The following is a 12,422-nucleotide window of genomic DNA, read 5'->3' as shown; positions in this document are numbered from 1 at the left end:
CAACCAAGAGCGTGCAATACTTTAGGACAGTAATGTACTTTGATGCTACCAGACTTCTCTCGGCCAGAAATATCAATTTTGCCAGTGCTAGTCTCCTTTTTATGTCCTCCTGCTCCATCCGTCGTGGGTTATTTTGCTGTCTGGGTAGAAGAATTCCTTAATTTCATCTACTTCGTGACCACCAATTATGGTGTTAAGTTTCTCGCTGTTTTCTTTTTGCTACTTTTCATTACTTTCGTCGTTCTTCGATTTACTCCCAATCCATATTCTGTACTCATTAGATCGTTCATGCCATTCAGCAGATCATTAATTCTTCACTTTCACTCAGGATAGCAATGTCATCAGCGAATCGTATCATTGACACCCTTTCACGTTGAATTTTAATTACACTCTTGAACCTTTCTTTTAATTTCATTCAGTAGTAGGGGCGCAAGACTACATCCCTGCCTTACACCCTTTTTAATCTATGCACTTCGTTCTTGATCTTCCACTCTTATTTTCCCCTCTTGGTTCTTATACATATTGTATATTACCTGTCTTTCTCTATGAGATATTCTATGATTTTCACAATCTTTCTTTAGTCTTGGTTCAGTTATCAACCATAAAGTGAGAATGCCTCTCTGTCACTTTACCTTTCCTCAAGCAGAACTGATCGTCATCTAACAGATCCTCAATTTTCAAACGATGGAAAATCCAGACCCTCAATTTTCTTTTCCAGTTTTCTGTATATTATTCCTGTCAGCAGCTTGGAGGCACAGCAATTAATTTAGAATGTAACATTTTCTATTAAAAGCAATCTGATGTATTCACTGCACAATAGACTTAAGACACATGCATAAGGCAGAGGCGGGACTCGATCTGTAACCTCTGCTTTATGAGAGAGCGACGGAAGACTGTATACCTTTCTCTTCTTTAAACATTTTAGTTCAGTTAAGTCATCTGGTAACGACTAACAGCTCGTTCCCGTCAACCACCCATTTCTGGTAAGCTCACAAACTTGGTGAACTCTCGGTGTCAGCCTCCTCACGCTGCAATCTTAATTTGCACTAATTTAACATCTTTCGGTCAGACGACTTGCGCGTTATCCGTTTCACAATCACGTAAGTCGTATTTCATATACGTTTATTTTACGCTATTACCATGCAAATGTAGAGGCAGGCCCGCATTTGTCCGAATAGAAAAAAGGCTACGAACAAATGGAAATTGGCTGAGGAACCACATTTTCAAACAACCGATTTTTCTGGGCGGTCCAATATGAACACGTATTTCGCTACTTTCTGTGGAACATAATGGTTAAAGTAATATGCTATGGAAATGGTACAGTCGTGGACAAAACGAGCGAGACCCCACGCCTTTTCGTTATGCTGATCCGCACAGCGTTAAAGTCTGTTACATAGTCTCCACGCTAGTGCAAACTGTCTTCTCTGCAACCTCTGTGTACCTAAGCCTTGGTCTCTCTCAATAATTCTTACCCCCGAACATTCCTCCGCTATCAAACTGACGATCCCTAATTGCCTGCCGTCCTGAGTGGCCGAGCGGTTCTAGGCACTACAGTCTGGAACCGCCCGACTGCTACTGTCGCAGGTTCGAATCCTGCCTCAGGCATGGATGTGTGTGATGTCCTTAGGTTAGTTAGGTTTAAGTAGTTCTAAGTTCTAGGGGACTGATGACCTCAGCAGTTACGTCCCATAGTGCTCAGAGCCATTTTGAACCTAATTGCCTACCAGTGATCCGTTCTTTTCGTCAAGCTGTGCCATAACATTGTTTTTTTCACAGTTTGATTCAGTGCCTCCTCAATGAAAAGTCCTCATTACTGATACGATCTACATACCTAATGTTCAGCATTCTTCTTTAACACCACATTTCAAAAGCTTCTGTTCTCTTTTTGTCTGAGCTGTTTTTCGTTCATGCCTCACTTCCGTATAAGGCTGCACTCCGAAAAACACTAGAAAAAATTTCTTAAAATTGTGTATGTTCGATGTTAAGGTATTTTTCTTCTTCATAAATTGTTTTCCTGCTACTGCCGGTCTGCGTTGTACATTGTACACGGGGTGGGATTAAAACGTAATGAGATTTTTGTAATTTCGTGGGTTTTATACATCCGATTTTAAAATTTTATTTTATTTTGTTAGTATACATGTTCCTGACGTATTTTTGGATTTTCAGCTCTTTTGAAGATTAAGTTTATTGTTGGCAGTCGAAAAGGTTATACGTGTTCTCGAGTCCTCGGCGAATTTTTACTTTCGTAAAAGATGGATTAAAGATTTTGCATTAAATTTTCTCCAGTAAATGGAATAAAGTGCACACCATATTCGAAATATTGACTGTAGTTTTTGGTGAATCTGTTATGAGTAAGACAAGAGTTCACAAGTGGTAGAAGCGTTTCAAAGAGGATCGAGAAGACGCTGAAGAAGACGACCGCCATGGACGCCCTAGCACATCAATTACTGACGACGATGTGGAAGAAGTAAACAAAATGGTTCTGGAAAATGGCCGAATCACCATCAGACAGGTTGCTGACGATGTCGGTATATTCTTTGGCTCACACCAAGCAACGTTTTTCGGTTGTTTTAGGCATGAAACCTGTAGCAGCAAGTTTGTTCCGAAATTGTTGAATTTCGACCAAAAGCGACGTCGACAACGATCAAGCACTTCTAATGAACATTATAACATGTGGCGAAACGTTGGTACACGGGTATGACGTCGTAACTAAGCCCCGTCGTCCCAGTGGAAACTGCCTGATGAGACAAGGCCGAAAAACTTCGACAAGTTCGATAACACGCGAAGATTCCTCTCACTGTTTTCTTCAATTACAATGGGATAGTGCAACATGACTTCCTGCCTCATGGTCATACGGCCAATAAGGAACACTACCTCGAAGTTACGCGCCGTTTGCGACAAAACCATTCGTGGAAACTACATCACGATAATGGTCCCCCTCACACCTAAAAGCTTGTTCGTGACTTTTTGGCAAAAAACTAAACCGTTACGTCGTCTCAGCCATCGTATTCGTCGGACATGGCTCCCTGCACTTGTTTCTGAAAAGAACCATGGAAGGACCACGTTTTGCCAACATTGATGAGAGAAAAACATTATCGCTGAAGCAGCAGAACACCATAACGAAAAGTGAGTTCCAGAAGTGCTTCCAAGGCTGGAAAAAGCGCTGGCATAAGTGTATTACAGCTGAGAGGGATTAATTTAAAGGGGACAAAGTTGATGTTGATGAATAAATAGAGAACCCTTAATCAAAACAAAAATTCTCGTTACTTTTCGATCATACCTCGTATACTCTCCACTTCTACTACCACTATTAGTGTATCATTTCCTTACACAATTCCCTCAGCATCGGCCTATTTAATTCGACTTGATTTCATTACCTTTCTTTTACTTTAATTGACATTCATCTAAAACTCTTTTCAAGGTACTACACATTTCGTTCAACACCTTTGCAGTCTCTGTCGGAATTACAATATCAACGACCAGCTTCAAAGTTTTATATCTCCTTGCTGAACATTCAACGTCGAGCCCCAAAGTTTTTGTATCTTCTTCGTGAACATTAATTTCCTTTCCAAATTTCTCCGTGGTTTCCTTAATTGCTTACTCAGTACAAAGATTGAATAACACTGAGGATAGGCTACAGCGTAGTCTCATTCCTTCCTCAACAACCGCTTTGCTCTCATGATGTTGCTTATTTTTATTTCATGTTACTTCGGTAATCAGAGGCCACTAAAATAAAATGAAAGTACCTATCCTTATATCGATAGCAAACCTTTTGTGAGTAATGACACTTTCCTGTGAAAGGTAAAATCGAATAGGAGACGTCGTTTACGTATGACTTTCAACGAGAAATACAGAATACACTTTCCGTGTCATGGAGGACAGTGTTGAACGTCCATCTAAATGTCAGCTAAAACTGTTTTATTTTGTAGTACCTGGCCGTTATAACTGAAGTGCTTCTACTCACAGAGGCCCAATGCGGGCTGTAATTATCGAATGGCAGCGTAATTTGGTAGGTATTCTACTGTGTTAATGCAAGACTAATTTACGCTGGACAAAAATTACTTCTACACTACTGGCCATTAAATTGCTACACAAAAAAAGCCGATGATAAACGGGTATTCATTGGACAAAAATATTAGACTAGAACTGACATGTGATTACATTTTCACGCAATTTAGGAGCATAGATCCTGAGAAATCAGTACCCAGAACAACCACCTCTGGCCGTAATAACGGCCTTGATACGCCTGGGCATTGAGTTAAACAGAGCTTGGATGGCGTGTACAGGTACAGCTGCCCATGCAGCTTCAACACGATACCACAGTTCATCAAGAGTAGCGACTGGCGTATTGTGACGAGCCAGTTGCTCGGTTACCATTCACCAAACGTTTTCAATTGGTGACAGATCTGGAGAATGTGCTGGCCAGGGCAGCAGTCGAACGTTCTCTGTATCCAGAAAGGCCCGTACAGGACCTGCAACATGCGGTCGTGCATTATCCTGCTGAAATGTAGGGTTTCACAGGGATCGAATGAAGGGTGGAGCCACGGGTCGTAATACATCTGAAATGTAACGTCCACTGTTCAAAGTGCCGTCAATGCGAACAAGAGGTGACCGAGACGTGTAACCAATGGCACCCCATAGAATCACGACGGGTGATACGCCAGTATGGCGATGACGAATACACTCTTCCAATGTGCGTTCAACGCCATGTCGCCAAATACGGATGCGACCATAATGATGCTGTAAACAGAACCTGGATTCATCCGAAAAAATGACGTTTTGTCATTCTTGCACCCAGGTTCGTCGTTGAGTACACCATCGCAGGTGCTCCTGTCTGCGATGCAGCGTCAAGGGTAACCGCAGCCACGGTCTCCGAGCTGATAGTCCATGCTGCTGCAAACGTCGTCGAACTGTTCGTGCAGATGGTTGTTGTCTTGCACACGTCCCCATCTGTTGACTCAGAGATCGAGACGTGGCTGCACGATCCGTTACAGCCATGCGGATAGGACGCCTGTCATCTCGACTGCTAGTGATACGAGGCCGTTGGGACCCATCACGGCGTTCTGTATTACGCTCCTGAAACCACCGATTCCATATTCTGCTAACAGTCATTGAATCTCGACCAACGCGAGCAGCAATGTCACGATACGATAAACCGCAATCGCGATAGGCTACAATCCGACCTTCATCAAATTCGGAAACGTGATGGTACGCATTTCTCCTCATTATACGACGCATCACAACAACGTTTCACCAGGCAACGCCGGTCAACTGCTGTTTGTGTATGAGAAATCGGTTGGAAACTTTTCTCACGTCAGCACGTTGTAGGTGTCGCCACCGACGCCAACCTTGTGTGAATGCTCTGAAAAGCTAATCATTTGCATATCACAGCATCTTCTTCCTGTCGGTTAAATTTCGCGTCTGTAGCACGTCATCTTCGTGGCGTAGCCATTTTAATGGCCAGTAGTGTAATTTTGACCATGAGAAACAAATATGGCGGTGTGAATGGAAGAAAGCCGTACAGAAATGTATTCATATGCAATGGATTTGAAACGGGACGTAGGCAGCAGTGCTCAAACAAGTGAGAAGCGCATAATGTTATTAACTGCTGCTTACACAATTTCTTCAGTATGAGCGCCTGAGACATCGACGACATTCAGTACAGGGCCACATTTTCACCTGGCCGCCAAAATCGGAACTAATTTTTTCTACTGTAAATCGGTTCCACATTTACGCATTAGAATGTCAACCGAGCCTCACTAACATGCGATAATTACAGCCCACACTGGACTTCTGTGTGCAGCTGCAGTTAAATTATAGCCATTCAGTATATCGGGTGTTATACCCCAAATCGTTTTAACAGCGTTTGCCTGCGACAGGTGACTGGCGCAGGCAGCAGCCTGGGTAGGGAGCTGGCGGCGTACCTGGCGCTCTGCGGCTGCCACCTCATCTGCGTAGACGATGACATCGACGCCGCCGCAGTCACCGCTGACGTCATCAATGCTAAGGTGAGGCCTCCATCTCCTGTTTCATACACTTATTCGGCAAGCAATGCTTCTCGAGAATCAGTTCATGCAATCCACTTCCGTTTTTTTCATCATAATTATCCCACTGACTTCCTTCTTTTGGCTGCTTCATGAAGATAGCGTTCATATTGCGGCTGCATTTCAGTATACCTACGTAAAGACTAGAAAGTTGCGCAGGTCGCATTAATAGTGCAGCAAGTATATCCGCTAAATTATAGATCATGCTGTTGACATCGATTTGTAATAGGATTTTGGAACATTTACTGCAACCCACCAATATAAAATACCTCAAAAGAAAACCTATTGATATATATACGCTTCTGTGCAATGAACACTTTTCTCTTCAATGATGATTTATTGCAGGGACTTGCTCGAGTAGGGTATCACACAACAGGCTAGCTGGGCAATGTAAGCCACACCAGGATCGAATTCCTCCAGCGGATAAACGTTCGTGGTTGGGACACTGGCCAGCTTGAGCGTCGTTTTTATGCGTTTTCCAACGCTCTTTTAGGAAAGTGCTGGGTTGAGCTCCACTGTCCGCCTTAGAAAACACAATACTCAAATAGTTAAATTTCGACCGCACACAGAACAAAGTTTACACAGTTCACAGACAGCTGGCGCACACGGCTTCCCTCCTTTAGGTAAGTGACGCTTGCCGTGGCAAGAAGGGGCAAACGGCCGCAAAGTTTAATAAAAATAAAATTTGTTAGAACTTGAAGTACAGTGGAGCCCTTAACTCAGCGGGGTAAATGCTGACGAAAAGAGAGAGAATATTAATTATGCCAGAATATGCCATAAGACATTACTGAACGAAGGTAGTAATAGTTGGTCGATTTTTTCACATTTTTATCTTCAAAATATGATACTGCATAAATTGCACAGTATCACACCTAAGTAAACACCTAAAAATGTAGGATAGTGCGTTGGCCAGCCGCTGTGGCCGAGCGGTTCTAGGCGCTTCTGTCCGGAACCGCGCTGCTGCTACGATCGCAGGTTCGAATCCTGCCTCGTGCATGGATGTGTGTGATGTCCTTAGGTTAGTTAGGTTTAAGTAGTTCTAAGTCTAGGGGACTGATGACCTCAGATGTTAAGTCCCATAGTGCTTAGAGCCATTTGAACCATTTGATAATGTGTTTCTTGTTGATTTGCCCACATGCATGTATTTCTCATGTTGTGATCAGGCCTTGTGAAGTACTGAATTACGTTTTAACTTCGTTCTGTGACACTCCATTAGTAGATAATCAATTATTTATTTTTAAGACAAAATTATTTACCTGATGGAAATACATTTTTCTGTTTCAACTTTATCTTCCGTAATTAGAAGATGAAGAAATGTCTCCTGCTTACTAAGCACATTTTCCCCTTCTTAAATTGTCTCAAGGAAAATGCAATTCCATCATATCAATAGATCTGTACCTGAAATATATGCAGGATTTCCCCATAACGTACAAAGCTAGGGTGCTATTCCAATACCGGAGAGCCTTGACAATACTGACTATTTAAGAAGCGGAAAATGGGCCAAAGGTGCGAACTGAAATATGCGTTAGGTGGGGCAATAGACTAGAGTAGTCCTTGCTGCTCTGTTAGCCATTCCGCTATGGTGGTGGATGGTTGGCAGACGACCTGGGTTGAAGCCCCGGCTGTGACATCAATTTTAATTCATCTCTTCAACTTCTGTCTTTATTGAAAATTATTTCCAAATGTTGAAGTGTCTCCATTAGGCTTGATTGTAATGCAAATTGTCGACAAAGAAAACGTACACGGTGTAACTAATTTCCTCTACAAACATTGAGGACCTGTAGTAGGGACCAAAACGATTATGTTTAGCATAGGAACTCTCTTCCAGAAACCTACCGTTTTCTCGCTACACACAAAACCAACACACGTTCATATCTCCCGCAGTTTCAACGCCGCTGACAAGGATATTACGTACGTCATTCACTGAACACCTGATGTTCCGCACCCATCACAGGGTTGTTTACATGTCATTCCGTTGAGCTTGAGTATGTCATACGAAAACCGAGATTAAGAATTTTTTGGAACATTGTCCGTGGTCCCCTGTGGAATCTGAGGAAGATCTACTGGAGCGGATTATGACTGCGGCTGATGCTGGAGGGCCAGGGATTTGTGGGCCGGCCGAAGTGGCCGAGCGGTTCTAGGCGCTTCAGTCTGGAACCGCGCGACCGCTACCGTCGCAGGTTCAAATCCTGCCTCGGGCATGGATGTGTGTGATGTCCTTAGGTTAGTTAGGTTTAAGTAGTTCTAAGTTCTAGGAGACTGATGACCTCAGATGTTAAGTCCCATAGCGCTCAGAACCATTTGAACCAGGGATTTGTGATCGTGTGTATCGGAACGTGGCACGGATGTACCGTATCTGTGGTGACGTCGGTGGTCGTCACATCGAGCGTTACTTGTAAGTGGACCCAGATGACAAGCAGCAGGAGTCATAGCGCAATGTGTGTTGTGGTATTTTGCGTCAGAAGATCAAAAGAAATTGCAAAACGATTTAGAAAATATATCTCTATGTTGCGAAATTTGGCAATTGGTCCTAAATAACGAAAAGTGTGAAGTCATACACATGAGTGCTAACAGGAATCCGTTAAACTTCGGTTACACAGTAAATCAGTCAAATCCAAAGGCTGTAAAGTCATCTAAATACCTAGGAATTACAAATACAAACAACTTAAATTGGAAGGAAACGTAGAAAATGTTGTGAGAAAGGCAAACCAAAGAGTGCATTTTATTGGCAGGACACTTAGAAAATGTAACAGATCTATGGAGACTGCCTACACTGCGCTTGTCCGTCCTCTTCTAGAATACTGCTATGCGATGTGGGATCCTTACCAGGCGGAGTGCATCGAAAAATTTCAGAGAAGGGCAGCACGTTTTGTATTATCGCGAAATAGGGAAGAGAGTGTCACTGAAATGATACAGGATTTGGGACGAATATCATTAAAATAAAATTAAATACCAATTCCAGACATGGCCAGCTGCTGCAAGGAAAGAAAGAACACTGGTTATTTGTAAGCAGAGTTAAGTATGTATTACCTATTTCACCCATCCTTGGCATTTCTCTTAGATCCTCTAACAAATCCTCACATCGACGAAGGTCTTCCTCCGTCTCCTCCACCCACTGTGGCATTTCGTCTTTGCCTGAATTTGGGAAGAGCCATCTGTCCATCTCACTAATAGCATCTAAAACCACATATGAGTTGTTTAGTAATAAAAATATAAACACACCAAACAACTACGAGAAAAAATATCTTTTTATAATATACACTTATTGGAGATCTGCAGTGGCTCCTGCTTATCCTCGATACATACACCCCCCCCCCCCCCTGTTCCTCTTCTTCTTCCACCAGGAAATCGTCTACGACAACAACAAAGAATATGCACCGTATTACATACACGACGATATTTTTGTCAAACAGCATCATATTATGCACAAACACTGCTATAAAGAAGAAAAGTGTATATACTGCTTACAGTGTTGATGCTTCCGCTGCTCCTGGCTTTCAACACTGGATTCGCATTTGGGGTGACGACGGTTCAAACCCGCGTCCAGCCATCCTTATTTAGGTTTCCCGTGATTTCCCTAAACCGCTTCATGCAAGTGATAGGATGGTTGCTTTGAAAAGGCACGGCCAACTTCCTTCCCTAATCCTATGGGACCGATGACCTCGCTGTTTGGCCCTCTCCCCAAATCAGTCAACCAACCAACCTGGCTTTCAGCAGCCATTCTACCAATTCTATGTTGGCCATATACTGAAACAACAAGATGACTTGTATTCAGTACTACGAAATTCTAAGTCAAAAAGTTACAGTTACCGATTTTGAGTGTCTAAATCATGTTCAACAGCAAAGACTCACTGACTGACCACTAAATAACACCAGCATATTACATATACGAAGAAAAATATATATACTACTTATGATACTGTTGCTGCTGCCGCTGATGCATCTCAGTATTCATTTCATCCACCGTTTGGTGGATATATGCTGCAACAATAAGACGAAATGTATTTAATACTGCTATTACAAAATTCTTAGTCGAAGGAAAAGTTGTTGATTTGAATATTAAATCAGGTAATTCCCATTGGTTCGTGAGTTTGTCGCCACTGGCATTGGCTCTGCTGCTTGATGCCCCTGATCGCTTCATTTTTTTGCAAATTGGTAGCGCTCACACACGAGCAAGAAGACGACCTAAGACACTGGCGAACGATGGCAGAATGAGGTTGGGGGTGGAGGGGGTAGGGTTTATACAGGCTCAAGCTGTGGCCGCTAATTTGGTGGGAACCAATCAGGTTGCAGTATTCTGAGGAGGGATGGATTGGATTGGATTGTTTGAGGGAAGAGACCAAACAGCGAGGTCATCGGTCTCATCGGATTAGGGAAGGACGGGGAAGGAAGTCGGCCGTGCCCTTTCAAATGGTTCAAATGGTTCTGAGCACTATGGGACTCAACTGCTGAGGTCATTAGTCCCCTAGAACTTAGAACTAGTTAAACCTAACTAACCTAAGGACATCACAAACATCCATGCCCGAGGCAGGATTCGAACCTGCGACCGTAGCGGTCTTGCGGTTCCAGACTGCAGCGCCTTTAACCGCACAGCCACTTCGGCCGGCGCCCTTTCAAAGGAACCATCCCGGCATTTGCCTGGAGCGATTTAGGGAAATCACGTAGAACCTAAATCAAGATGGCCGGACGCGGGATTGAACCGTCGTCCTCCTGAATGCGAGTCCAGTGAGCTAGCCACTGCGCCACCTCGCTCGGTGAGGAGGGATGGAAATTGTCTGCTTGTTTCGACCTGTTGGTTCACGCACTCACAAACAGGACGCGACCACTTATGAAAGAGCAAAGACAGATACTTGTAAGCCTGTAAGGTATCAAATATAAATATTGCCGCCACTTGACACATTTGTTTGGGGATTAGCGCGACTTCAGGTCTGCACGCTACACACGCGCCTGGCGCACGATGCGGCTGACAACGGCCGCTGGGCCCGAGCGAGCGTAGTGCGGTCTCTCGGACACCGACGCGTGGAGCAGTCCGATGGATGGCACACGGTGTGTGCTTCGTGATCAAAAGATTTCTAACAGTGTAATTACGTGTGGTGAGCTTGTTGACGGTATTCGTTGCACGATCGGAAAAAGTGATAGATTTATTACTTCTTTTCGATGTGTTTTACACGGCAGTGGAGAATGATGAACGAGAGAGCTCCAATCCCTGTTAATTCAGTTTTATAAATAAACAGTATATCCTTTGCTATGTATTTGAATTTCCTGTCGTGAAATCCTTCCTTTCCAGCACAGACACGCCAATTTCCAGGTAGAGATGGGATGGGAGGGCTAGGGGAATTTACCAGAGGGGAAGGGATTAATTAATTTATTGATTTATTTAGTCAATCAAATTGATAGCGTGGGAGGCAACTCAGTCCTGAAAGTGTGCTTGTATTGGCGAGGGGAGGGGAGAGTGGTGGGGATGGATGATTGCGGGGGAGGGAGGGGTGTTTCTCGAAAGGACGGATTATCCTCAACGGATCATAATGCAATTAACAGAACAATAGGTTAAGGTCATAAATCAATCAGATGTCACAAAATTAATTTGCGTATCAATTTGATATAAAAGAGTGCACCAGCACAGCCGGTGCCGTATTACTGAGAGTACAGTGATGTAAGGTTGTGGTTGAAACTCTTTGCAAAAGGAATCGAGAAGTGTACTAAAACTGGGAAGTCGTATGACAGAGTCAGTGTGTGCGGTTTAAACACCGCCAAACAGTGTTGTCATGCTAGGCTCCGTCATTAGAGGCAGCAAGACAGAATTAAGCTATTGCGATTGAGCCTCATTCCCTATACGACGTCGATACAGGTTCAGCTATGATTTTTGTATATGGAACTATGTTAGCTTCTGGCGCATCACAGGGTGCTTAGGAAAACTGTTTCGAATGTGTTGTCGCTTCCAGGTTTCTGTGGAAAAAACTGCAGTATGGTCAAGGAGTGTTCTATTTAAGCCCTATCCGCTACTGCTTACTTCTCAAAGCCGAAACAGAAACGTAGGCCACACATATTTTATGATAATAAACAGCCCTCGTCAGAGGAAAGAGGCAACTACTGTATCAACTTTCCTAGATTTGAAAAAAGATAGTATCTGTCCTGTCTTTGCCGGAAGATGCCTGAATGCTTTTTAAAGTAAACCATCTGGCGCCGGACAGATGTGCCTATAAATACTACTCGAAATTGCAATTAGACCGAACACTCTTTGAAAAAACTAAATAGTTTATTTGGAATGACTCACGACATGTACCGACAAAATAAATGCTTATCACGCAGTTTTACACTTAACTGTAATCTCAAAAAATTTACCATCGACTGCAAGGCACATTTGCAATCGCCATTCGA

The 12,422-nt window shown here is 43.3% G+C and overlaps 1 protein-coding gene across 1 annotated transcript in view; it reads left to right on the top strand.

Moving 5' to 3' along the window:
* The window catches only part of LOC124777211 (ketoacyl reductase HetN-like), a 346,039-nt gene that overhangs the window by 167,947 nt on the left and 165,670 nt on the right, over positions 1-12,422 (top strand). The window contains exon 3 of the mRNA XM_047252530.1: positions 5,880-6,008. Within this exon, the coding sequence (XP_047108486.1) occupies positions 5,880-6,008 (129 nt within the window). The remainder of the gene's footprint in view (positions 1-5,879; positions 6,009-12,422) is intronic.

Source organism: Schistocerca piceifrons, chromosome 1 (genome assembly GCF_021461385.2).
Source record: "Schistocerca piceifrons isolate TAMUIC-IGC-003096 chromosome 1, iqSchPice1.1, whole genome shotgun sequence".
Lineage (NCBI taxonomy): Eukaryota > Metazoa > Arthropoda > Insecta > Orthoptera > Acrididae > Schistocerca > Schistocerca piceifrons.
The sequence above is the reverse complement of the archived record's forward strand: the minus strand, read 5'-3'. Positions and strand labels throughout refer to the sequence as shown.